The 27,913-nt window shown below is 39.2% G+C and overlaps 2 protein-coding genes across 5 annotated transcripts in view; one reads left to right on the top strand and one right to left on the bottom strand.

Moving 5' to 3' along the window:
- Positions 1-521, bottom strand: part of C19H17orf67 (chromosome 19 C17orf67 homolog) — a 35,002-nt gene extending 34,481 nt beyond the window's left edge. The window contains exons 1-2 of the mRNA XM_067021530.1: positions 441-521; positions 105-270 (exon numbers count right to left, since the gene is read on the bottom strand). Coding sequence (XP_066877631.1) covers positions 105-270; positions 441-521 — 247 coding nt within the window. The remainder of the gene's footprint in view (positions 1-104; positions 271-440) is intronic.
- On the top strand, positions 51-27,704 carry DGKE (diacylglycerol kinase epsilon). Of its 4 annotated transcripts, XM_067022166.1 has the most exons (12): positions 51-274; positions 823-1,299; positions 8,987-9,146; positions 10,692-10,811; positions 13,129-13,272; positions 13,517-13,674; positions 14,271-14,322; positions 15,412-15,525; positions 18,693-18,764; positions 21,182-21,309; positions 21,525-21,636; positions 22,018-27,704. In XM_067022166.1, exons 2-12 carry the CDS (start codon positions 845-847, stop codon positions 22,195-22,197), a joined length of 1,695 nt encoding a protein of 564 aa, XP_066878267.1. In that variant the 5' UTR covers positions 51-274; positions 823-844; the 3' UTR covers positions 22,198-27,704. The 4 variants fall into 4 exon arrangements, with proteins under 4 accessions (XP_066878267.1, XP_066878269.1, XP_058903704.1 ...); XM_067022168.1 differs by lacking the exon at positions 18,693-18,764; XM_059047721.2 differs by having other exon boundaries at positions 51-1,299.
- The last annotated feature ends 209 nt before the right edge of the window (positions 27,705-27,913 follow it).

The following is a 27,913-nucleotide window of genomic DNA, read 5'->3' as shown; positions in this document are numbered from 1 at the left end:
CTCCCTAAGCCACGCCCACGGGGTCCGCCCTTCCCATCAAGCTCCTCCCCCTCCCCAAGGCCCTGCCGCCTCAGGCCTCTCGGCCTGCCGGTCGCACCTCATACCTCCTCCCAGCCGGCGAGCTCTCGCCGCAGGCCCCGCCCTCGCCCGCGGCTCCAGTGGACCCGGGCAGCTCCAGTGGCGTCCGCACGCCCCCGCTGGCCTCCTGGCGGCGCGAGGGTGGGAGAACCGCCCGAAGCGTGGCCCCCGGAGCCGCGCCACCGCCCCAGGCTAGGTAGGGCCGGAGGGGCGGGCGGGGCCAGGGCTCTGGTCCCCGACGCCTCGCGAGAGGGGTGGGGCCGCACGGTGGGCGGGGGCGGGCCTGAGCAAGGCCGCGCGGGCCCAGGAGCTGCAGGACGAGTGTGTTTGCTGGGCGTGGGCTAACGGTTACGGGCGCTAGCCGGCTCCGTGCGGCCCGCTTGCGCTGTCGCGTCCAAAGAGTGGGCGCCACGCCGGCCTTTCCGTGGGGGCAGCCTGTACATTGTGATTGCGCCTTTCCCCGTGCCGGGCGAAGTGAGGAGGCGGTGGCCAGGCCCGAGGAGGAGGAGGAGGGAGGGGACGGAGCGTGACAGCCCTGGGCGCCGCCCCCTCGGCGCCGCAGGTCCGCGGCCCGGCGACCCGGAGGCACTGGGGTCGGGCCGCGGGGAAGACGGCGAGCGTGCCCCTCCTTGGAGAGAGCGGAGCCACCTGGGCCGACGGCGCTTTGGGGATCCCCTGCAAGGCAGGAAGGAGGGCGGGACGGGGACAGCGAGCCCGAGGTGGACCCGCTCGTGTCTCTCCTAGTTAGAAATAGTCCTTGGAGAAGATGGAAGGGGAGAAGCGGCCGGCGCCCTACGAGGGCCTGTTTGCGGACGGGCACCTGGTCCTGTGGACGCTATGCTCGGTGCTGCTGCCAGTGTTCATCACCTTCTGGTGCAGCCTCCAGCGGTCGCGCCGGCAGCTGCACCGCAGGGACATCTTCCGCAAGAGCAAGCATGGGTGGCGCGACACGGACCTGTTCAGCCATCCCACCTACTGCTGCGTGTGCGCGCAGCACATCCTGCAGGGCGCCTTCTGCGACTGCTGCGGGCTGCGCGTGGACGAGGGCTGCCTCAAGAAGGCCGACAAGCGCTTCCACTGCAAGGAGATCATGCTCAAGAATGACAGCAAGGCCCTGGACGCCATGCACCACCACTGGATCCGGGGCAACGTGCCCCTGTGCAGTAACTGTGTGGTTTGCAAGCAGCAATGCGGCAGTCAACCCAAGCTCTGCGATTACAGGTACGGCCTATGTGGGTACTGATTGTCCCACAGTGCTTGGAGGGAGTCAGGATTTCAGAGTGGGCGTAGCAGCCTGCTTTGATCTCCACAAATGGCCTCAACTGCCCACTTAGAGGACACAGGCTAATAAATAGCCCTGGTATTATACAGTGAGGCAGCTTTGCAGTAGTCATTTGCCTCGTTGATTCATCTAGCCTACACTCCTTAGCCAACTTGCCCTTTTGGATAATAAAACTTGGCTCTTAACTTTCATCCAGAGGTCTCTAAGTGCCACATACTTTATGGCCACTGTATGTTATATTTTAGCTTTTGTTTCTATTGTTTAGCTCCATTTTTCATGAGGAAAAATGAAGTATGAACAAATTAACTTTTCCCTAGAGTCTCAAAACTGATTCATCCTGGGTGTTGTGTTATGAATGTACAATGAAAACAAGTGTCATTCCAGGGGAGCACTTTAAGTATCTTTTCTAATCTATATTCGGTGCTATAGTGAAATACACTCCAAAAGAACACTCCTTTTGCCAGATGGTCTTTCAGGACCTGTAGCATCTTAGACAAGTGACTTTGATTAATCCAAGAATATTTTAATAGCTTTTAAATACACACTGGACAACACATTTGTGTTCTTAAATATTGTCTGAAAATAGGTGAAGATGTCCTTTGCTCATGTTAGAGGTTGGTAATAAAAGGGGATGCTGCTTTGCACATTATCTGTTCTAACTCATTTTACATTTGAAAGAATTTGATAGTTCAGAGAAATTTACTCAGTGGTAAAGTAGAACTGGCATCCCGGATTTCTAACCCCCAGTACAGGGTTAGGAATACTAACCCCTAGCCTCTTCTCTGCCTTAAGTCTGGACATCTTCATTGTGATGGGTTTTGTTTCTGACAAGTTGAAAAGTCCCTAAACATGTTTAAGAACAGAAATAAATAGAAAGCTGGCATGAGATAGCAAGTTACTTTTTTGATTATATTTTGTTTATTTTATTTAAAAATCCTTTTTTAATTAGCATGAGCATTGTTATATCAACAATTATTTTTAAATCTTATTTTAAATAATTTTATACTTCAGATTTAGACTTTAAAAGTTACCAGAGGGCTTCCCTGGTGGCGCAGTGGTTGAGAGTCCGCCTGCCGATGCAGGGGATATGGGTACGTGCCCCGGTCCGGGAAGATTCCACATGGCACGGAGCGGCTGGGCCCGTGAGCCATGGCCGCTGAACCTGTGCGTCCGGAGCCTGTGCTCCGCAACGGGAGAGGCCACAATAGTGAGAGGCCCGTGTACCGCAAAAAAATAATAATAATAAAAGTTACCAAAATATATACTTTAAACAACTACAGAGATTTATAACCATTTTTACTTGATATCTTTCAAATTTAAATGTCTTTTTGGCATCAGTGAGAGCTAGGTTACCAGTGTCTTTTTAAAAATTTCATAATTGTCTCCCTAGTTAAGCTTCAGTCTTGGAGAATTGGGATTAGTTGGAAAGAAGGCATGAATTGAATATTGTTTTGTGTCTGTGCAGAATTAGATTAAAATGGCTTCTATAAATATCTTAACTGCATTTCATATACTCCTTAACAAATAATCATAATGCTCTGATTCTCCAACCAAATGGTCTTTCTAGAAATGCATATCTGATTGGGGTTTCTGCTCTGTTTAAAACCCTTCAATTACCCCCATCACTTAAAGTGATGGTCTTTTAGTGTTAACTCCCAAGTGCTTAACGTGGTATACAAGGTCCTCATGCTCTCTGGACCCTGCCTGCCCGTCTAGTCTTATCTACCACCATCTGCATTAAACCTTATGCACCAGCAACATCAGGCTGGTTGTGGTTTCCTTTAAATACCCTTTTCATACTACTCTTTTTTTCTCAAGGCTTAAGTATCCTCCTGGCTAGCTTCTAGGCATCTTTTAAAGATTTTTTTTTTTTAATTTATTTGGCTGCGCCGTGTCTTAGTTGCAGCATGCGGGATCTTTTAGTTGCAGCATGCAGGATCTAGTTCCCTGACTAGGGGTCGAACCCTGGCCCCCTGCATTGGGAGTGCAGAGTCTTAACCACTGGACCACCAGGGAAGTCCCTCTAGGCATCCTAATGACTCATCTTGTGCCCTTTACTCCAGGAACACTTCCCTAATCTACTCACCCCTGCCCCCAATTTTTCCTTCTTAATGATGACATCATATCCTATATCTCAGTAGTTCTCAAAGTAAGGTCCCCAGACCAGCAGCATTAGTATCACTTGGAAACTTGTTACAAATGCAAATTCTAACACAGATTTAGAGTTAGCACACAAAATTAAAATAAAATATTTGTATTTAATACAAAGTAAAATGTTTGCAATATTTGAGACATACTTAGACCAAAAATTATTTGTTGTTTATCTGTAATTCACATTTAACTGAGCATCTTCTATTTTTCCTGGCAGAGTTAGCCCCAGCCCAGACACACTGAATCAGAAACTTGGGCTGGCAACCAACAATCTTTGCCTAACAGGCCCTGCAGATAATTCTAAAGTTTAAGAACCACTGCTATATTTACGTACTTCTTAAACATGAGCCTCTGTCCTTAATTTTGTGTTCCCTCCTTTGAACACAGTCAACATGGCAGTGATAGGTCTCCTTTTCTGCCTTAGCTTGTTCTTACCGATTACTGAGCAATCTGTTCCCAACATGCTGGAACTCCTCACCCATGGTAAAAATGGTTCCTGTATAATTTAGGAAGTGTTTATTATTCCCAGGAGAAGAGAGCACAGTGTCCTGAAGTAGTATGTATTTTGCAATATTCTGATTTATTTTAGCAGATAATTTTATGCAAGATTACAGTCTGCTGTGACCTTCTGTAGGAATGAGATATTTGGGGAAAAGGAACAAAGTAAACATTTACAACCTTTAAACACAGACCAGACTGTCCCTCTCTGGATTTTATCCAGCCCTGGGGAGGGCTCCTTCTGTGTCTGTATCACATTCTTGGGAAGTCTAAGATTTCAAGTGAACTATGAAAACTGTTCAACAAGGTAGCATTTTGAAGGGCCATATGACAGGTGGTAACTGATTTTAAAGGCTACAGAATAAGTAACAAAGGACTTTTAATTTATACTCACTGTCATTATTTAGTTTTTACATATTAAACATATATTTTGTGCCAGGCACTGTGCTGGATCCTATTTTCCCTTAGGCTTCTTTCTTTTCTGTGTTTTCCTGCCTCTGCCCCAACCATGGCAGAGTATGTCTGCACCCAGTATCATCTTATCACTGCTCCCCACACTTCTTTTGTTTCTTCTAACCTCTCTTCTGACTAAATAGGAAATTAAGTTCTATTTTTAAGTATTCATTATGTTTATTGAATAAACCTTTGTTCCTTATAGTGTTCTGTCTCTCATTAAGAAAACTTTTTGGTTTATATTGTATTTTTATTTATAAAAACCTTTATAAAACACTTTTTTATTTATAAAAAAATCTTTTATTTATAAGGCCTTTTCTTCATTACACCCCCCTACACACACACACACACACACACACACACACACACACACACACACACACACGGTGATTAATAAAACAAGCTTCTGACTCTTAGACGGTAATTACATTGGCAGCTTTGCTCTAGGCTTTGATCTTAAACTTTATGATTCTGGGTTCTAATGTTTATTCATTTCATTAATTATCTGAAACAATGAAAGGATACCACATTATCTTCTGGAGCAGAGCATATTTTTTCTGTAAAGAGCCAAAACTAAGTATTTCAGGCTTTGCAGACCATATGGTCTGTTATAATTACTTCACTCTACTGTCCATCATAGTACAAAACTAGCAACAGACAGTACATAAATGAATGGCATAGCTATATTCCAATAAAACTTATTCACAAAATTAGAAGGCAGATGTATTTGTAGTTTGCCAACCCCATTCTAGTGTGAATTTCATAGATGACCATCTCAGCTTCACATATAATTCTGTTGCCTCTTCCAGCATACTAAAGAGAGCTATTGTGAACAGGTAACTTTAGAGAAAACTTTTTTTTTTTAATAAAAGAGTCATACTCCTGCACAAGAATGCCACATAGGGTAATGTTCTGTGTCTTCATAAGGATAAGTTACATAATTATGTTTACTTGTCAAAACTCAGCGGATGTACATATTTGTACATTTCATCGTATAATAAATTTTACATTGAAAGAGAAAAACCTATAAACAAATACTGAACTCAAGGTAATGAATGATATGCCTGCTTGCCGAGGTGTTTAGGAGATATTCTAATGTCTGCGATTTATTTTTAATGCACCAAAAATAAGATAGATTAATGGATAGATAGAAATGAAACAAAGCAATTACAGTTAATATATTAATGCTGGAATATAGGTGGTAGGCTTACCTGTGTTCCTGTAAAAAAAATTTTTTTAATGCAAAAACACTTTAAAAATCAAGGAACTAATAAGGACCTACTGTATAGTACAGGGAACTCTACTCAGTACTACTCTGTAATGGCCTATATGGGAAAAGAATCTAAAAAAGAGTGGCTATATGTATGTATAACTGATTCACTTTGCTGTACACCTGGAACTAACACAACATTGTAAATCAACCATACTCCAATAAAAATTAAATATGTGTGTGTGTGTGTGTGTGTGTGTGTGTGTGTAAAAGCAAGGAGACTATCATTGTTTTTTGGAAATACTTGCTGAAGTATTGAAAGGTGAAATCTCATAATGTCCATAATTTACTTTCAAATGATTCAGCAAAATATGAGTTTATTTTGAAAGAGAGAAAGAAAATGTGGGAGAAAATGTTACTTAAGAATCACAGTTAAGGGTTGGTTTAAGGCTATTCATTTTGCTATTCTTTTGACTTCTGTGTAGGTTTAAAATTTTTCAAAATAAAAAGTTGGGGAAAGAATAAAGATCATAAACAATCACTCAAAGACATGACTGCTAAAACTAAAGTATCAAGACATTATTAGTAATGTCTTATTTTCCCATCAGGTTTGAAATCTAGGTCAAATAAAATACCAGTTACAAAATATATAATGAGAACAGGTCTCGATTTTGATTGTGGTATTTCTTGGGAAAAATATAAAGCTGAATAAGGAGTAAGTATTTTGGCTTTACCTTTACAGAGCAAAGGCTGAAAATAGCCATCACCTTGGTTAAAAGAGTCTTTTCTGAAATTTATGAGAACTTATTAAATGATAAAGGTGTCACAAATCAGTGAGATAGAAAAGATTACTTTATAAATCGTGCTAGGACAAGTGCTCTTTGAGGAAATAAAAGTTGACTCTTCATATCACACTCTATACCAAAATAAACTCCAGATGGATTGAAGCAGGAGTTCTTAGTTCATAGATAGATAAGGTTCCAGGAAGCCTGACACTTTCATGAGATTCTCAGTGGAATCTGTAGCCCCAGAAGGTTAAGAAGCACTGAATTAAAGGCATAAATATGAAAACTGAAAGGGGGGACTAGCTATAGGCAAGTATCTAATTTGAAAAGGTAAAGGACTTCAGAGCATGAAAGCATTTAAATAAACCACAAAGGGAAATACAGATCTGTCTAGCAAAAAATAAACTAAAGTACATTAAAAGGTAAATTTAAGAGAAAACTGAAATGTTTGCAATAACTATGACAGAAAAGAAGTTGATATCCTACATAAATAAAAAGTACATGCAGTTATTAAAGCCTAGTAAAAGATGAATATAGACCATGAATCAATTCACAAAAAATTACAGTATATCCATTGATATGATATTAATACATTCTTAACAAACCATGTTTTTTTAAAAAATACTTAATGGCATAGGACAGAATTCATGATACAATTTCCAAAGAAAAGTACTGTCCATATATATATATATATATATATATATATATATATATATATATATATACATCATATCCCTAACCTAAAAAATAAACATATAGGGACTGTAAAACTGAGAATAAATACATCAAAAAGTTAAGAGTAACTGTCTCTGGATGACTTTTATGTCTTTCTGTATTTTCTAAATTCTAAAGCATAAGCCAATATCATCTAAAATACAGTTTTAAAAATTTATACAAGTAGTTCATGAATACATACTGGTGTTTAGAAACTCAAGCAATACAAAAGAACATAGAGTAAAAAGAGAATGTTCTTCTCATCCCTCGGTCCCATTTTTCTTCCCAGAGGAAACCATTGTGAAATAATTCAGTGGGTTTCCTTTCAGGTTATTTTCAGTAATAATATACTAGTTTAAAGTTAACAGTAGAGCAGTAGGTGGAGGTGGTATACTTTGGCTGCATTAGCAGTCTATCCGTAGTTTCTCAAGCTTAGGTTGAAAGCAAGTGTTAACAAGGTTATCATGCAAGTTAATTTACAGTTTTCCCTTTAACAGATCCTGCAGATAATTGTAATTTCAGCAGTAAATAGGATTCTTGAGTTAATAGCAGTAATTACTTGATAAAACTGAACATCCAGCTGAAAAAAAAACTTTAAAATAGAAGTCCAAGAGAGTTGACCTTGGGGTGAAAGAGTTTTTATCCTCTTTTTTTAAAAAATTGATTTATTTAATTATAACCATTGTTTCCTGTTACCCTGTTTTTGTCTGTACAGTCAGATTTGCCTTATCTGTGAGTGGATTAAATACTTAGCAGATTAATAATAGAAACCCAGGACCTTTGCCAGCACTAGTCTCTGCTTGTTTCATGCATGCATTCAAATGTAGAGGCAAATTTGAACATAAATATCTGTCTGTACTTCAGATACAAACATATAGATTAGTTTCATATTAACTGCCAATAAGAAGTTGACTATTTTACTATATTTGCTAAAGTGTTCACAGATGGTTACAAGTCAGGAGGTTTTCAAACTGGACCCTGAGGAACTCTTTAAAGGACCCAGGCCAGTGGGGCATTTAAGCTGAAGGCCTTTAGGCCTCACGAACCTATTCCAGCCAAAGCACAAATCGATACTACACAAAACCATTGTTCTAGACCAGCTTTGTTTATGTGGATTATATCTACTAATATTTACCACGTTGTAAATTAAAATTGAGAAATTGTTTAAATATTCATTTTTAAAATAACAATAATGGTAACAAAATATTTTTGTGAAAATTTAGTGAGAAGATTGGCATCGTTTTACTTTTTTGGTACATTTCTTTGGTGTGGAAGTCAGCTAGCGCCTCCTATCTACTTCTGCATTCAGTCTGTTGATTTAGCACATATCTAGCACATAGCTTCCAGAAAACTCCACTGTATACTTTGGATAGAATGAAGGTGGAATAACATATTATTATTAAAATGATTTTAACCTCAGAGACACCCTGAAAGGATCTTCCCTAGACCGCACTTTAAGAACCACTGTTAGATTAAACTGTCAAGTATGTTCAAAGTTTATTCTTCTAGGTACTTCCCTGGTGGTCCAGTGGTTACGACTGCACTTCTACTGCAGGGGGCACGGTTTTGATCCCTGGTCAGGGAACTAAGATCCCACATGCTGCATGCCCCCCCCCCAAAAAAAAAGGGCATTAAAAAAATAGTTTATTGCTCTATTTTCACTGTGCAGATACAATTATAAATTTTTTATTTGCCAGATTTTTTCATTGGTGATGAAATTACTATTTCAGTTTTTTTGACAAAAATGATTGGTTTGCACATGAGTAAGATTGTGGTTTAAAGTTAATTATTGTCTTTGTTTTTTCCTTCCCTCAGGTGCATTTGGTGTCAGAAAACAGTACATGATGAGTGTATGAAAAATAGCTTAAAGAATGAACAGTGTGATTTTGGAGAATTCAAAAACCTCATCATTCCACCAAGTTATTTAACCTCCATTAATCAGATGCGTAAAGACAAAAAAACAGATTATGCAATGGTAATCAGAGTTTACTTTTCCTTATGTAACTGATTTCCAAAAAGTTATTTAAGTCAGTGTATGAAACACAACAGTGTGTGTGAGAAGAATCATTATGGTAAGCCATAATACCCTACCCACTTTCTAAAGATGTGCCACAAATTTTGGCACTTGATTCTTTCAGGTCTAAAAGGAAATTGGAATATGTTATATTAGTGGTTCCTAAATCACTGAGTCCAAATCACTTGAGGAGCTTTTTAAAAATACAGACTTCTGAGCCCACCTCCATCACCATGTTTGATTTAGTAGATCTAGGGTAAATCCCAGGAATCTGTATTTTTTTTTAAGTCCTCAGATGATTCTGATGAACAGCCGGATTTGGGATTCATGATTATTTTCAGTGAAAAGAAAACAGATTTTCCTCACACGTTGTTCTAAAAGAACTTTTTCGTTTGGAACCTCATGTAGGGTGCCTGGAGATAAGTTTATGTTGCACCTTAGATGCTCCCACAGATAATGGTGAGCATTAAAGCTGTTGACAATACTTGGCAGTATGTATGTGTATGAAAATTGGTACAAACATCTTTCAGTTTTCAGGTAGCTCTGAAGGAAAAACTGTAAAATCTGCATTTATTTCCTACTTGAATGTCCCAAAGTAGTTAAACTATTTCATTCTAAAACTAAATTGTGTTTTTTCCAAGTTCGAATTTTATATCTTAAATGTCATCTTTGTCAATATTCCTGCAAAAGAAAGAGGGACGTTAGAATTTTAAAACATGTTTAATGTTGTGATACTTTTTTAAAAATGGACAACGCTTATGTATCTGAATTCAATCTGAGGTCATAGGGGATGAGAATCACTAAGTAAAACTGTGGAACATCTTCATTAATGTTATATCCACAAGGAGAAGGGGAGAGGAAAGAAGTGGTTAGATTAGAGAAACATTCATTTCATTTGACTTTGGGCTTTGTACAGTTCTGGATTCTTGAATCTATTTCTGAATACCCCATTTTAAAAAAAGCTTGAAAATTGTAATTCATCCAGAAAAGGACAGTCAGGGTTAAGAGCAGAGAAAATCAACGTCCATTCTCTGAAGAGTTGAAACATGTTACCTGGGAGACAAGACTAATAATGCTTCAGGTGTTTGAACACAGCAGTTATATGGAAGAACAAATGAAATTATTCCTTGCCTCAGGAATCAAAGGTAGAACAACGAAAGTTATTGAAAGACAGATTTTTAACTCAATTTAAGTCAGGCTTTCTAATAATTTGATTTAGCAGTGGAATGGGCCGCCTTGTTAGTGAGTTCCTTCTTACATGAGTATCCAAGTATATACTGGATGACTTATCTAGGATAATGTAGAAGAGAATTATATATTAAGCAGAAATCAGTTCATTTCTAAGGAACTTTTCCATTATTAGAATTGTTTGATTTTTATATTGTATCGATTGGGATCGTTGTTCTCTCAGCAAATGTACAGCACTGTTGTTATTAAGAAATGAAAAACTTCTTGCTCACCATCTTTGAGACATTAAGGTCTTTTCACTCACATCAATTTTTTTAGCTAGCATCTAAGCTTGGAAAGCAGTGGACTCCATTAATAATCCTGGCCAACTCTCGCAGTGGAACTAATATGGGAGAAGGACTGCTGGGAGAATTCAGGATCCTCCTAAATCCCGTCCAGGTAACCAAAGAGAAGACCTTCCTTTCTGTATTAATCTTTTCATTTTTAGTTTTACATTTTCCCTAAATCGTAATGGTTGTTAATGCTTGAAACCAGTAATCGTCTGATTGTAGGGAAGAATAATAATTATGAAAGTATTGGGCCATTCAAATATGTAGAGAAAGAGGGGTTCTCATGGTGGGGATGTAAAATGCTGCAACAACTTTAGAAAACACTTGGACAATTTCTTAAAAAGTCAAACAGGGACTTCCTTGGTGGTTCAGTGGCTAAGGCTCCGTGCTCCCAGTGCAGGGGGCCCAGGTTCGATCCCTGGTCAGGGAACTAGATCCCACATGCCACAGCTGAAAGATCCCACACACTGCAACTACAGTTCCAGCAACGCCGCAATGAAGATCCTGCATGTGGCAACGAAGATCCCACGTGCCACAGCTAAGACCCAGCACGGCCAAATAAATAAACAGATATTTTTTTAAAACAAAAAAGTCAAATATGAATTTACCGTACCCCCTAGAACTTCTAGGAATCTACCCAAGGGAAACAAAAACATATATCCCACAAACACTTTTATGCAAATGTTCATAGCAGCATTATTCATAATAGCCAAAAAGTGAAAATACCCCACTGTCCATCAGTCAGTGGCTGGATAAAACAAAATGTGATATACCCATATGAATGGAATATTCAGTGATAAAAAGGATCTACTGATACATACATACATACTACAATAAATGAACCTCAAAAACATGCTGAGTGAAAGAAGCCCAATGCAGGGGACCCATATTATATGATTCCATTTATATGACATGTTCAGAAAGGGTAAATCTATAGAAACAGAGAGTAAAACAGTGATTGTTGCAAATTGGGAGTAATTGCACACCAACATTTTAAAATGTGAGAATAAAAGACTCAGACCATTAAAATTGAGCTGATATGCTAGCAGCTTCTATTTGAAAAACTAAACAACTCATTGTGCAACAATCATAAATGCAGTAGCTTTTCTTTCTAATTTGTAATTTTCCCTTTCAACATAACACAACTTGGGGCTTTCCTGGTGGCGCAGTGGTTGAGAGTCCGCCTGACAATGCAGGGGACACAGGTTCGTGCCCCCGTCTGGGAAGATCCCACGTGCCTCGGAGCGGCTGGGCCCATGAGCCATGGCCATTGAACCTGTGCGTCCAGAGCCTGTGCTCCGCAACGGGAGAGGCGACAACAGTGAGAGGCCCGCGTACCACAAACAAAAAACAAAAAACAAACATTACACAACTTAAGGAAATATAAAAATAATTTTAAAAGGAAAGAGAAAGGGGAGTTCCCTGGCTGTCCAGTGGTTATGACTCAGCACTTTCACTGCCGTGGCCTGGGGTTCAATCCCTGTTCGGGGAACTAAGATCCTGCAAGTCACGTGGTGCAGCCAAAATAAATAAATGAATAAAATTTTAAAATGAAAGAAAATCACGTGCATTATCTCCACACAAATACATCCGTTGTTTTCATTTGTCCATGTTCTTTCCATGAATTGTCTGTGTATTTACATATTAGCATTTCTGTAACAATAATCTAGGTACAAGTTTACCTTCTGTTTTCTTTACCTAAAAGTATATTTTTCCGTGTTGCAACATAGTCCTCATAATTATGTATGAAATGACTAAGAAATCGTCAAATGGATACATCCATATTTATCCAGTCTCCTGCTGTTGGAGGTCAAGTTTCTCTCTAAGGTTGTGCAATTTCTAAATAACGCCACACTAAATATCTTTACACACAGGGCATTTTCGTCTTTTGAAATATTTTCCTAGATCATTTACAGAACTATAGGTATCAAGGATCCTTTCACCTTTATGTCATTTTATGCATATTGCAGAATTGTTTTCCAGAAATTGGTACTAACTTGCACTAGTAATGGAGTTTTTAAATCCAGTATAAAATATGAAGCACTAGTTAAAAGGTGAACTTAGCACACAGCGTGGTTTTTATGTGAACAGCAAAGAGGCAGTATTGTATAGTGGATAAACTACAGGATTGAATTTGTATGTCAGCACCTAATTATCAGAGGAACCGTAGGCAAGTTATTTAACCTTCCTGTGCCTCCATTTCCTGGTCAGTAGAATGAGGTTTACTCGTGCTTTGTAGGGTCAGCATTGGGATGATCCACAGTGAATGTAGTCTGGCATAGTGCCTGGCATATTGTTAAAGATAAACGCATTGTAGCCATTATTGTTATTTAAGCATATCTATGTACTCATCTAGAAGGAAATTATCCTCACAGATGGATAACAGTGTTGGATAAAATAATTTTTTCCTTTTCTTTCACGTCTAGGTTTTTGATGTTACTAAAACTCCCCCTGTCAAAGCCCTGCAACTTTGTACTCTTCTTCCCCATTACTCAGCTCGAGTCCTTGTTTGTGGAGGGGATGGGACTGTGGGCTGGGTCCTGGATGCAGTTGATGAAATGAAGATTAAGGTATCCATCTTTAAGACCTACTTGCCTTTCACAGAAGCACTTCTAAGATAACTGTACAGTATTTGTCCTTATATTTTTTGTTATACAGATGAATATTAGAAGACATTGCCAATTTTAAATATTGTGATTGAGCAGTTATTATTATATTTGTATCTTTATTGCTTTGGCTTTAAATTTTACCAAATACTATTACCCTACAAATAGTCTGAAGAGAAAAATCAAAAATATATCTTCTGTATTGTAGGGACAAGAGAAATACATTCCACAAGTTGCAGTCTTGCCTCTGGGAACAGGCAACGATCTATCTAATACCTTGGGTTGGGGTACAGGCTATGCAGGAGAAATCCCAGTCGCACAAGTCTTAAGAAACGTGATGGAAGCAGATGGAGTTAAACTAGATAGGTAAGTTATACTTCCCCCCAAAAGTAGATTTCTTGAGCTTTGGGAATATTGTTTGGATTATAAATGAAGACTTGTATATTTATAAAGTTAAATGTAGGGCTTCCCTGGTGGCGCAGTGGTTGAGAGTCTGCCTGCCGATGCAGGGGACATGGGTTCGTGCCCCAGTCCGGGAAGATCCCACATGCCGCGGAGCGGCTAGGCCCGTGAGCCATGGCCGCTGAGCCTGCGCGTCCGGAGCCTGTGCTCTGCAACGGGAGAGGCCATGACAGTGAGAGGCCTGAGTACCGCAAAAAAAAAAAAAAAAAAAAAAGTAATTTAAATGTAAAAAACTATGTTAGTTGTACTTATACATGGATACTGGTGTTTTATTTTGTTGCTGTATATTTTGTTGTTATGTAAGGACTGAAGTCATAAATTAGGCTGAACACTCATTTCAGAACTTACATACTCACTTAAATGTGCTTATCTCTCCAAATGCTATTTTAATAGAAGAACCTCATCTACCAGGTGTCCAGAGTTGATTGGTAATAATTATAGTTAATTGGCAGTTAATTTGGTAATAATTACTGATTCTTTTTTTAACTTCTGTTTTTTAGATGGAAAGTTCAAGTAACAAATAAAGGATACTACAACTTAAGAAAACTCAAGGTGTGTTTTTAGGGCTGCAGTTTTGAGTGGTCTCAACAAGCATGATGGAGTGCTTCCACCGTGGTGCTGTGGTGGGACACAGCGACAGGTCCTTATCTCTAGGGAGCTGGTTATGAAATAGGCTGGGGGTGTGCCTGGTTCCACCCTGGTAGATCAGGCTGGAAGTATTTCAGGGGAAGTGAGCTGGGAGTTTGTCCTTAAAATGTAAATACAGTTTAGATCAACAGAAAAAGGAACAAAAGGCTTCCCACGTAGAGGAAATAGAGACGAGAGGGTGCACATCATGGTTAGTAAATAGCAAATAATACAGAGATAGCAGATCTGTATTTTTAAAAAGATACTCTGGAGATAGTGTGAAAATAGCTTAGAAACCTGCACTATGACCCCAAAAAAGGGAATCTTAGGATGAGGACAATTCAGAGATGTTTTAGAGGCGGAATTGATCAAGACTTGGCAGCTGATTGGTATTCGGGGAATCGAGAAAAAACATTACTACCAGATTTCTAGTTTTTATGACGGGATGTATAGAAGTGACATTAACCAAGATAAGAAAAATAGAGTTTCAGGTTTGAATAGGAAGAAAATGCATTAAGATTTTGGGCATGTCAACCTTGAGTCTGTGGCTCACTGAACAAGAAGTCAGAAATGCAGTCTTATTGCTCAGGAAGAAGATTAAGTGCAGCTAGGTTGAGGGAATCCAGGCTGGATTGGGAAGTAAGATAAGTTAAGTGGGGACCAATAGCCTGATTGAGACTGAAAAAGCTAAGAGCCTGAAAGTTGCAATGGAAGTAAAAAGCAAATGTAATGGGAACACAGGAGTGGGAAGCCTGGGTGCAAAGTAGAGCCATTTAGATGTAGCATGTTAACCAGAAATGGAAAGTGAAAGTTATATCTTATAGGATCAGCCTTTGAACTGAAGCTTTGTCTCTGGAAACTTCACTGGATAGCATAAAATAACTACGCAAAAAGTGAATGCAGAAAATACTTAATTTTCATAAAGAACACAAAGACTAAGATTTACATATTTATTATATAACACAGGCTTGGATGGAAGCATAATCTGTTGCTTATTTTTACCGTTTTCCACAGGAATTCACAATGAACAACTATTTTTCTGTTGGACCTGATGCTCTTATGGCCCTCAATTTTCACGCTCATCGTGAGAAGGCACCATCTCTGTTTTCTAGCAGAATTCTTAATAAGGTGTGTTGGATAAAATAACCTTTCCTGCTTATCACCTAAGGTACAGTAAAAATCAAGAGTTCAATTATATCTAGCACTCTTTCAACTAGATTGAGATAGAACTAACTTATGGAAACATTTACCTGTTCTGCTTTATGTAAAACTGTCAAATTAGATCCTTAAATGTATTTTATTAAAGTATTTCATAACCATGAAAAAATTTTTTAACTCAGAGTTGGAATGTTTTACAGCATATTATGCTTAGATGGCAACTAAATGGAATATATGAGAGCTTATCCTACTTAAATGGCAAATAGAATTGGAAATAAATTTAGGCAGGATAAATTTTTGGTGAAGTCATTAATGGAAAACTAGATTCCATTGGCCTGAAAAGACTCTTAAAAGGCAGATGAGGTAAGAAAAGGAGCAGTTTGTTTACTGCAGTTTTAACTGAGATCATCTCTGGTTTCTAGAACAATTGATTCCTTTGGTGGAAGTTTTGTCTTGGAATTTTTTTAATGCCATTTGGTGATTGAGCAACAGGATGCAAAAAATAGATGCAAAACAACTTTGTTCCTGGTTCTGTTTTACAAATATTTCAAATTTACAAATAGCTCTTTTATTAATATAGTTACTAAGGCAATAAGAATTGCTGTTTATACAGTTGTTAATTAACATCTCAGTGCTTACATCAACCTTTCTGTATACAAAAGTGATTATAAGATGTTTGCTAGATTTACCTATGTTACTTTCATTAAGTAATCTGAAGTACTAGGAGAAGGTGGAATTTTCTAATTTTAACACAGTATTTTTTTTTTTAACATCTTTATTGGGGTATAATTGCTTTACAATGGTGTGTTAGTTTCTCCTTTACAACAAAGTGAATCAGTTATACATATACATACGTTCCCATATCTCTTCCCTCTTGCGTCTCCCTCCCTCCCACCCTCCCTATCCCATCCCTCTAGGTGGTCACAAACCACCGAGCTGATCTCCCTGTGCCATGCGGCTGCTTCCCACTAGCTATCTATTTTACGTTTGGTAGTGTATATATGTCCATGCCACTCTCTCACTTTGTCACAGCTTACCCTTCCCCCTCCCCATATCCTCAAGTCCATGCTCTAGTAGGTCTGTGTTTTATTCCCATCCTACCACTAGTCTCTTCATGACTTTTTTTTCCTTAGATTCCATAATATGTGTTAGCATACAGTATTTGTTTTTCTCCTCTGACGTACTTCACTTTGTATGACAGACTCCAGGTCCGTCTGCCTCACTACAAATAACTCAATTTCGTTTCTTTTTATGGCTGAGTAATATTCCATTGTATATATGTGCCACATCTTCTTTATCCATTCATCTGTGGATGGAATGGACACTTAGGTTGCTTCCATGTCCTGGCTATTGTAAATAGAGCTGCAATGAACATTTTGGTACATGACTCTTTTTGAATTATGGTTTTCTCAGGGTATATGCCCAGTACTGGGATTGCTGGGTCGTATGGTGGTTCTAGTTTTAGTTTTTTAAGGAACCTCCATACTGTTCTCCATAGTGGCTGTATCAATTTACATTCCCACCAACAGTACACGAGGTTTCCCTTTTCTCCACACCCTCTCCAGCATTTATTGTTTCTAGATTTTTTGATAATGGCCATTCTGACTGGTGTGAGATGATATCTCATTGTAGTTTTGATTTGCATTTCTCTAATGATTAATGATGTTGAGCATTCTTTCATGTGTTTGTTGGCAATCTGTATATCTTCTTTGGAGAAATGTCTCTTTAGGTCTTCTGCCCATTGTTGAATTGGGTTGTTTGTTTTTTTGTTATTGAGCTGCTTGAGTTGCTTATAAATTTTGGACATTAATCCTTTGTCAGTTGCTTCATTTGCAACTATTTTCTCCCATTCTGAGGGTTGTCTTTTGGTCTTGTTTATGGTATCCTTTGCTGTGCAAAAGCTTTTAAGTTTCATTAGGTCCCATTTGTTTATTTTTGTTTTTATTTCCATTTCTCTAGGAGGTGGGTCAAAAAGGATCTTGCTGTGATTTATGTCATAGAGTGTTCTGCCTATGTTTTCCTCTAAGAGTTTGATAGTGTCTGGACTTACATTTAGGTCTTTAACCCATTTTGAGTTTATTTTTGTGTATGGTGTTAGGGAGTGTTCTAATTTCATACTTTTACATGTACCAGTCCAGTTTTCCCAGCACCACTTATTGAAGAGGCTGTCTTTTCTCCACCGTATATTCTTGCCTCCTTTATCAAAGATAAGGTGACCATATGTGTGGGAGTTTATCTCTGGGCTTTCTATCCTGTTCCATTGATCTATATTTCTGTTCTTGTGCCAGTACCATACTATCTTGATTACTGTAGCTTTGTAGTATAGTCTGAAGTCAGGGAGCCTGATTCCTCCAGCTCCATTTTTCGTTCTTAAGATTGACTTGGCTATTCGGGGTCTTTTGTGTTTCCATACAAATTGTGAAATTTTTTGTTCTAGTTCTGTAAAAAATGCCACTGGTAGTTTGATAGGGATTGCATTGAATCTGTAGATTGCTTTGGGTAGTAGAGTCATTTTCACAATGTTGTTCTTGGATTCTTCCAATCCAAGAACATGGTATATCTCTCCATCTATTTGTATCATCTTTATTTTCTTTCATCAGTGTCTTATAATTTTCTGCATACAGGTCTTTTGTCTCCTTAGGTAGGTTTATTCCTAGATAGTTTATTCTTTTTGTTGCAGTGGTAAATGGGAGTGTTTTCTTAATTTCACTCTCAGATTTTTCATCATTAGTGTATAAGAATGCCAGAGATTTCTGTGCATTAATTTTGTATACTGCTACTTTACCAAATTCATTGATTAGCTCTTGTAGTTTTCTGGTAGCATCCTTAGGATTCTCTGTGGATAGTATCATGTCATCTGCAAGCAGTAACACAGTATTTCTTTATAAAGTGTACCTTTTTGGATAAACTGGGAGAAAACAGCATTTAAGCACAAACCACCCCATCCTACATTCCCCTGAAAAAATGGGCTAATTAAACTCAGAAGTAATCGTGCCCCTTCTTCCATCTGTATCTAGTCCACTCTCTGGATACATGACTCAACCATCACATCAGGGAGCTTTGGTTCAGTGTCTTTTTCTTGCTTACAGGGCTTGTGAGATTGCTTTAATATCATATTTTCTGTCCATTTCTTATAGGCTGTTTACTTATTTTATGGAACCAAAGATTGTTTAGTGCAAGAATGTAAAGATTTGAATAAAAAAGTTGAGGTAAGCTTTTAAACTTTTAGGTGGTCTCTGGATTATGAACTTTTTTTTAACAAAAATGCTGAATTTTCTATTAACATATTTTGCTAACACATAGGGAGTATTTATTGTATACCAGACACTTTACTAAGTGCTTTATAGACATTTTCCCACTGAATTCTCACTACAACCTGTAAGGCAGGTACTATTATATTGCCATCTCGCAGAAAACTATTTGAAATTAAATAACTTGCCCACATTCACAAAGTGCCCAAGGATATAGGTAACCAGGATTTGAACCTGGGTTTATGTAACTCCAGAGTCTGTTACATAGACAGACTCTGACTCTGACACAGTGCCTAACTCATCATGGACTCTCAGAGGAAGTTTAAGCCCAAAGTTTAACTCTTATTATGGTTGTGATGTGTCTCTCTTACATACTAAAGCAAAATAGAAATGTATGAGCAATAAAGATAGGATATGCATGATTGCTTACTGCTACAGCACCCCTGACATCACGATATGGCAACGTTTTATATGTATTCCTTGCTTGCTTCAGAAAAGAATCTGTAATGGTTAATAGCAATGGCAAAGACATTAGTACAGAGAAACCTAGAACTACTAAAATAAGTAAAAAGGGGGACTTCCTCGGCAGTCCAGTGGTTAAGACTCCACGCTTCCACTGCAGTTGGCATGGGTTTGATCCCTGGTTGCGGAAGCAAGATCTCACATACCATAGCTCGGCCAAAAAAAAAAAAGTAAGAAGGGAAGAGCCAAACAATAAACAACTTAGGGAAAGAGTGAAAAATGAGCCAAGAGGGAGGAGCCTGACTATACACTCACCAAGGAAAGCTGCTGCGGTGAGGTCGACGCTGAGCTCACGGCACAGGAGGAATGGCGAGGGTTGCCATAAAAAATGTTTCCTTCTGCTTTATCATATTTCCTTTTTCCTGGGCTTTGATAGCAGGGGTGGAGTGAAGCATACAAGGTAGCACTTTTTTTTTTTTTTGGTCTAATAGTTTATTTATACAAAAATAATTTGTGAAACCAACTACAAAATGCCAGGCACTGTTCTAGGTACTAGCTGTACAGTGATAAATCCCTTGGTCTCACTAAGTTTACAGTCTGGAGCGAAGAAAGACATTTAAATCATATTGCAATATGGCATGAGAAGTGATCTGATAAGGAAAATATGCAGTCTTAGAGCAATAGATAAGAGCAGTACATAACCCAGGGACTGGAAGCTGTCTAGGGAAAGTGACTGACAAGGAAGTCTTCCTGGAAGAAGTGACAAGCTGCCGTCTGCAAATTAAATAAAACTTAGGTAAGTGAAGAGAGGTGAAAACTATTCTAGGCTTAGAACAGCATGTGCCAAGGCCCAGAGACAAGAGAGAACGTGACATATTTGAGTGTGTTCAAGCTGGACCATAGCTTGCGGGAGAGAAAGGGGTAAGAGAGCTGAGGCTGGAGAGGTGGACAGAGGCCAAGATCACGGATCTTGGATTTTATCATGAGCACTGAGTCAAGCCGTTGAAGGGATGTAATAAGGGGATAAGTGTCAATCTAACCAGTCTTTGAGAGATGAATAAGAGGAGAGTAAAGCTAGAGAAATGATGGGCTGCTGGACTAGGGTACTGTCAGGAATGATGGAGAAGGATGGATACTTAGAAGAAGCAGCATCAGTTGTTTTTAGTGATTAATTGGTATGGAGGGTAAAGGCACAGAATTCAAAGATAATTCCCAGGTTTCTGGGTAGGCTGTGGCGTTGGGGGCGGGGGGTGCTACTCTTTCTTGGGAAAGTAGATTGCAGAGAATCTGCTTAACTCAGTTTTGTGCATGGGAGTTTTAGGTGCCACAGTCAGTTGGCAGTGTTTTGTGGGCAGTTAGATATATAGATCTAGCCCAGTTCACTTTCCTGGACAAGCAAAATAGAGCCATCAGCACAGAGATGGCAATTAGCAAAATAGAAGTGGCTCAGATTTCAATCCAGAGTGTGTGGAGAAGACAAAGGAGCCCAGTACATAGCTATGTGGAATGCCTTCAACGTGAGGTTGGGAGTAGTGACTGAGGAGGAACAACCAGAGAAGTAGTCTGGTTCCCCGAAAGCAAAGGAGGAGAATAATTCAGGAAAAGAGGAAGGGGTCAAAAGTGTGAGGTGCTATTAAAACAGCAAGTTAGATAAAACCTGAAAATATAAGGGGATTCAACAAAAAAGGATTTCTTTGATGACCTTGATTTTTAAAAAATTTCATGTTATAATTCATGTATTACAGTAAACATTGAACAGGTGAGAAAGGCCAGATTACCTGGAGTGAGGAGTAGGAAGCAGTCTTCCTACCAGCTGTCACATCTTATGTATACGAAAATGGATGGGAATTCTAAGTGAGTACGTCTGGAAGTAGCGTGCCCTGAAGTAACTTACTCCTTGTACTTCTTTAAAGCTAGAGCTGGATGGTGAGCGAGTAGAACTGCCGAATTTGGAAGGTATTATCGTTCTGAACATTGGCTACTGGGGCGGTGGCTGCAGACTGTGGGAAGGGATGGGAGATGAGACTTACCCTCTAGCCAGGTATGTACATTTGCAAGTGTTTTTTTTATGTCACTGGTTTCTGTTGTTCTTTGTAGACTTTTAACATTTTTCCCACGGATTTTCTTTATCGTATACCTTGTTAATATCAATACTTAATGAGTTGTTGGTCCACCTGTGTTAAAAAGTAATTGTCCTGTTGGGGCTGATTTTATTTTATTGCGTCACATAATCCTATTTCCTTTGTCCAATTTTAGGCATGATGATGGTTTACTGGAGGTTGTTGGAGTGTTTGGGTCTTTCCACTGTGCTCAGATTCAAGTGAAGCTGGCAAATCCTTTTCGAATAGGACAGGCACATACAGTGCGGGTAGGTGAAATATTGCTACAGTGGACTAATTTGTCCATGTCTAAGCCATTGATGTGTAGAAGTAAATATACATGCTATACCTTGCCTTAAACCAGTATGTGGTTTACAGCCCATGCCGTTGGCCACCCTCCACCAGGGGTGAGTAGGATGAGGAGAAACAGGAAATATGACCCTCAATCCAGCTGAAGAAACGAAGTGTTCAGTGAAAGAGAATCCCTTAAACAATTGAGGACTAAAGACATATTCAGATTAATTTTCTAACAGTGAAATGCTAATAAATGTCCCTGAGAAGGGTTAAGAAGACTTGGGATGTTATTAAGGAAGATTTTTCTGAGCTTTTCGGGGACTGACTGTTTTCTCGTTATTTGTCCCTAATTCTAGCTGATCTTGAAGTGCTCGATGATGCCAATGCAGGTAGATGGGGAGCCATGGGCCCAGGGGCCCTGCACTGTCACCATAACCCACAAGACACACGCGCTGATGTTATATTTCTCTGGAGAACAAACAGATGACGACATCTCTAGTACTTCAGATCCAGAGGACACAAAGGAAACTGAGTAGGTGGAGGAGGAAAAGAGAACTTAGTGTAGAATCCTCACAAATGAGTAGATACACGTTCATCGAAAATAGAACTCTGTCAACTGGTTTAGTCTTCATTTCATCAGTAGTGTAATGGGTATACATTTATGTAAATAGCATTCCAAAAACAGCCAGAGCTCCGGTTGCTTCTAAACGCCTGGTCTTTTTTCAGCAAACTCTTTGACCATGTAGCACTAACTAAAAGTCCCAGGACATTCCCTGAAGGCTCTGTGTTTGAGAGTTGGCTCGCTGAAGTGTGCGCTCGTTCCGTATTCTTGAGCCACACAGTTGACGGACACATACATGCACCAAGATGTGGGTGGGAAAATCATTTCCATCTTAAATTTTACTGTGGTGACACCGTAACGTTTTAAAAATTACTTGCGTTTTTTTTTTTGTTGTTGTTGTTTTTTGTGGTATGTGGGCCTCACTGTTGTGGCCTCTCCCGTTGCAGAGCACAGGCTCCGCGGCCATGGCTCACGGGCCCAGCCGCTCCGCGGCACGTGGGATCTTCCCGGACCGGGGCACGAACCCGTGTCCCCTGCATCGGCAGGCGGACTCTCAACCGCTGCGCCACCAGGGAAGCCCTTACTTGCGTTTTTGAAAGGAGATAGTTGGTGTCAAACGGGCGTGGTTCATGCTGGACATCCTCCCTGCAGCGTGCCTCTTTAGATTTCCTACAGCCCAGCAGCACCAAGTGGATCCATAAAGATCTGCTTCCAGGAAACCCCAAAAGGAGAAATGTAAAAGGAAGACAACACTCAGATTTTTTATGTTAAATTTTATTTTAGGAACATTTTCAGACCCCCTAATGTTTGGTTAACTCTGTCAATGACCAAGTTGAGCTGAAATTCGGTATCTTGTTTTATCCCAGTATAGCCAAGAGAATCACCTAGGTGAATTGCAAAATTAACATTCAGAGCACTTTGGATTGGAAGTTACAGGTTTTGGAACTTCCCTCACGGTCCAGTGGTTAAGACTCCGCGCTTCCGTTGCGGGGGGAGCGGCCAAAGAAAGGAAAGAAAAGAAAAAGAAAGTTACAGGTTTAAAGCTGGATGGTTCACCAACTTCTCTTTTGATTAAAAGACAGTGTCAACAATTCAAAAAAATGTACTAAAGAAAATTTACCAGTCAGATTAATTGCCCAAAAAAGTTCAGTGTTAATTGATAAGTTTTAAAAATTTAGTGGTCTGGTAGTATTTTGAAATATAGTAGTCTTTTATATCCAAAGTACTTAACAGAATTTCCTCTTGGGGAAGTGGATATAGAATCCTCTGCTAAGATGTTTATATCGTATTTATTTTAAAATGAGAGATATATTTTTTTTACTTATTTATTTTCTTCATTGTCATATACCTGTGTTTAGTGTTTACAATATATTGCTTTATTTAATAAGTTAAGTTGGGCACATAAATTCTGCTACTCACAATCAGAAGTGTAGCCTAAGTAATAGTTGAAACCCATAGTTTAGTTCTTCTGACAGATACATTACATAGATATTCTCACACCTCAGAAATACGCCGAGGGTTCTCCTCTGCTGCTCCCCAGCCGACTCCCTCCGGCCCTGCCGTGGGGCCGCCCCAGGGGGCCTCCAGCCTGCTGTTTTAGGACACGTGGCCCATTTGTGGGTCTGGTGGTCTTTTCTGACATTAATCTCTGAAGGATTGGAATATATCCCCCCAGACACCGTTAGCGCCCCTTAAGGGTCTATTATGAATCTGTCATCTATCATGAATTGCCAGAAACTTAAATTTCAGTCACCTTCAGGCCCAGGCCATGTTTTGAAGGAACAACTAAGTAGTGTATACAGTAGTCAGTACATTACATTAGAATGCTTTTATTGTGCTTAAATTAACCTCTTCCAGATCTCAGTGGGAGCAGCTAAATTCTAGTATTCTTAAGATTTTTGTGGGCAGAGCTGTTTCTACCTTATTCATATATACCATTCATGCATGGTAGGTTACCTGTTGCGGTGGTGGGAGAGTTTGTAGATTTTCTTTCAAGGGGCTGATCATGTTTCGAGTATAATGAGCTTCATTGTTTAATTCATGGTCAAAACTGTTACAGATACCACATTTTACAAATATACTGTTAAATTCACTTTAGGCTGTATTTTATCTATAATTCATAGTGCTAATTATAGAATCAAAGTAAATATGGGATATCAAATTAAAATAATCAAAATAACTTGTTGCTTTTTTAATTTTTAAAACTGTAACTATAATGTTACATTTGATTTAGAACAGATTTATATACAAAACCGTTTATTTAAAAACAAATTGTTTTTTCAGTTTTCATAATCCAGTGAAGTTTTTTCCCTGCTTGACCCTTCACAAAGTTTATCTGTTACTGTACTCACTCATTCAGACTTAATTTTTATTTAGGAAAGTTATTTCAGAATACCATACCATAAAACATACTATCTTATTTTTTTTTAATTCACTAACTTTTTAGGCACATTTACTCAGCATTTCAAATAAATGTGTAGGCATGTGCCTTGTTTTAAATAAGTACAATTTATAAGACTCATGTTTGCAAGTTATATTTTAGGGTAGCAGTTGTTGACATTACCAGGGATTCCACACTTTATAAAACATAATTTGCCACAGGATTTTTCTGTTCCATTTTAAACTGTCTTGATTAAAAAAAAAAAAAAGTCTTAACTTCTCAGGAAGAAGTGTAGTAAAGCATGTCTTCATGTCTGTTTTCAGATTTCTCTCATCTTTTACTGTTCTAATACATTCCTAACTCCTCGCAAACTTAGTAGCTTAAATACTGAGTACCTGGCAGCTCTTAGGGATCCCATAAGTAGATGGAGATAATTTTCAGTGCTTTGTTATGTTTAATAGAAATCAAACTGACTTGTGTTTTAAAATACAAGTTGTCTAATGGTAAGATTACATCATCTTAAATGTGTTTTAGGTTTTCTGCAACAATTAGCTGTGAACCCTTAATGTAGCTAATGTTTATAAAATTTTATAGTCAAAATTATTTATTTTTATTTTTTTAGGGTGTGTCAAAAAACATGTAGTATTTGCTTTTTGAAATATGTTTGCCTACTTAGAGTTGGAAAATATACTGACTCAAATTGTAAGCAGTTCTTTTTGTGCTGTGAAAATGAATACTACCAGTATGTCAAAAGAAAAAGTGTGCATTTGTAATACAAAGTAAAATTGTATTTCATGTATATTACAGCATTTTAAATTTGCGCTAACTTAGAAAACTTTAAAGGTGATGTTAAATTACAGATTCATGTGGATCTGAATACGTAATTTGTACTTGTTCAGCCAAAAAGGCCAGTAGAGTGGGTGATAGCTTTGTGTGGTTTTTCCCTCAAAATGATAACATTGAAACAAGAACCAGCACTTTATATTCAGGCTTTTTAAAAATTCTACCTAATTTGGGACAATGGAACATAGGTAGATTTACTTTAAAAATCTAGAAATTTAAAAAGAAAAAAATAGTGTTGTTACTCTATCCCAATCTGAATGAAGGTGTGTTCTCAGCAACAAGACATTTTGGTTTTGCTTTTTAGAAGTATGCCCCTGCCCTTCTCAAATTTTCCCTTGAAGGCTTATCTCCTGTTTCTCCAAGTATATACTCTGCAGTCTGTCTGCAGCATCAGAATCACCTCAGGAGCTGGTTGATAGTGTGGCTGCCTAAGCCCAGCAACCAGCCCTTGGCTTGAGGAATTGGGGTCTCTGGAGGTGGGACCTCGGCATCTCTGGTTTCATTAACAGGCACCTCACGTGCTTCTGATGCACACTGAAATTTTAAAGTTACTCGTCTGTACCGCCTGTGTTCACCCAGGGCTTTTGCCGGCTAGATACTGTGCAGAGATTTTGAATTAATTGGATATTCTTAAATGTGTTTTTCCTTCACTCCACTAACTGCTTTCTTCCCCCCAAAATCTGTCTTCTAAAGGAACTCTGAAAAATTGGTTCGTATCCTATCCAAATTGATAAACTCTGTTACATAAGAATTGGTAGCCTCAGATTTTTCTGTGGAACTCTAGGTTCTGGGCTATGATCCATGGAGTCTTGGAGGACAAGCAGTGCTTCAGGGGCCAGTGGAGTGGAGCCCACTGGGGCTTCTGCTTTCTCCTCATGCCGGGGTGCTGCTGCTCTGCGGCATGTGGGATCTTCCCGGACCGGGGCACGAACCCGTGTCCCCGGTTTCGGCAGGCGGATTCTCAACCACTGCGCCACCTGGGAAGCCCAAACACTTACTTTTTTTAAGAAAAAAAAAAGTTTCCACTATTTTCTTTCAAAGAGTTTGGAAGCCACTATAATGACTTTGTCACCTGGTTAATTTTCTACTGATTTTTACATATTCAGAAACCTCGTGTTTTTTTGTAGAAACAATATTTTGGATGTCTCAGTTGCTGCCTGGAATATGGCTGTTTGACAAATTTTGAAGGCATTTTGTTGAATAGTAAAGCACTGACTTAGCCTCTGTTCCTCGCACTTCTAATTTTAGTAAAGTATAGAAATGGTCTGTGTATTTAATTTTAGTTATGTAAATACACACACACACACACACATATTTACCCCCATGGCCCTGACTGTGCAGTCAGTGCATGAGGCTCACAGGTCTCAAAAAGGTGCATTCTGAGGTTCTGGAGAAAGAATCAAAAAATGTCACCCTCTCATACAGAAGTTCACGAAACTTAAATGAAATGATTGAGGTTAGTCACCTGCAGAAATGTCTGCAGAAAATAAGTCAAGAAGCTATACATTTAAGTGTACTGCTGATAGTAGACCTAGGACACTTCAGTCTCTGCAAAGATGCCCTGAGCTACCTCACCGATAAAGGCAAGTGTCAAAGCAGAATGCGCCTTACAAGATAAACTATAGGAAATCGCCATCACGTGGTACATTTTGATGACGGACTCGGAATGTGGAAGAGAGAGCTGGAAAGTTAGATTGCTTTCCTTGTTCCTCTAACATTGTCCAGGCAAAGGGACAACCTGATTAGATGAGAAGATTGGGCTCTCTGAGCAAATTCCTAGAGTAAGGAAGGGCGCTTTGTGTACTTGGGTGACGACGGCTCATAAGAACTTTTGTTCTCATTACTCCGGTTCTGGGCTCTGCCAGCAGTCTTCTTCTCAAATTTGATCAGCTTGAGTGAGCCCAGCACATAAATCGGCGCTCTGCTTTTAGTTCTGTTTTGTGCAAGTTTAGGGCAGCCAGATCCTTGGGCCTGATCACTTGCAGGAGAACTGACTGAATCGGCTCTGTGAACCCACAGTGTCAAGGACGCTTGTGACGGGTCCGCTGGAGCAGCCAGCTGGCCTCATGTACTTTCTCCCCCCCTTGGCCTCGGTACTATGTCCCTATCACGAAGTACCCTGTGTTAATTGCTTTTGTTGTGTTGGGTCTGTATTGTGGTCAATGCCTACAGACAGAGAAATGTGAATGAAAGCATTTGATACGTTGATGATGTTTGCTTGGTTTTTAATAAAATTAAAGTGCAGCACTTGAAAAGTATGATCCTGTGTTGCTTTTTTTGACACAACAGTGAGAAAACGGCTTTGAGTCACTTTCACAGAAGATGGTCCTTGGTCTACAGCAGAACAGAAATTACAATGTGTGGCAAGTTCTGGGTCAGATACGTTTGGATGGAAAGGAGAATATACATACTTACCAGCTGGCTTGTGGCAGAGTAGAGCAGTAAAGGAAGTCAAATAAATGAGGTG

This window comes from Kogia breviceps, chromosome 19 (assembly GCF_026419965.1).
Source record: "Kogia breviceps isolate mKogBre1 chromosome 19, mKogBre1 haplotype 1, whole genome shotgun sequence".
Lineage (NCBI taxonomy): Eukaryota > Metazoa > Chordata > Mammalia > Artiodactyla > Physeteridae > Kogia > Kogia breviceps.
The sequence above is the reverse complement of the archived record's forward strand: the minus strand, read 5'-3'. Positions and strand labels throughout refer to the sequence as shown.

Excerpts from the sequence above, each read along its gene's own strand:
- DGKE (XM_067022166.1), top strand. The coding sequence starts at position 845 with ATGGAAGGGGAGAAGCGGCCGGCGCCCTACGAGGGCCTGTTTGCGGAC. Across the intron at positions 9,147-10,691 it reads AAAAAACAGATTATGCAATG|CTAGCATCTAAGCTTGGAAA; the intron begins GTAATCAGAGTT and ends CAATTTTTTTAG. Across the intron at positions 21,637-22,017 it reads GACAGGCACATACAGTGCGG|CTGATCTTGAAGTGCTCGAT; the intron begins GTAGGTGAAATA and ends CCCTAATTCTAG.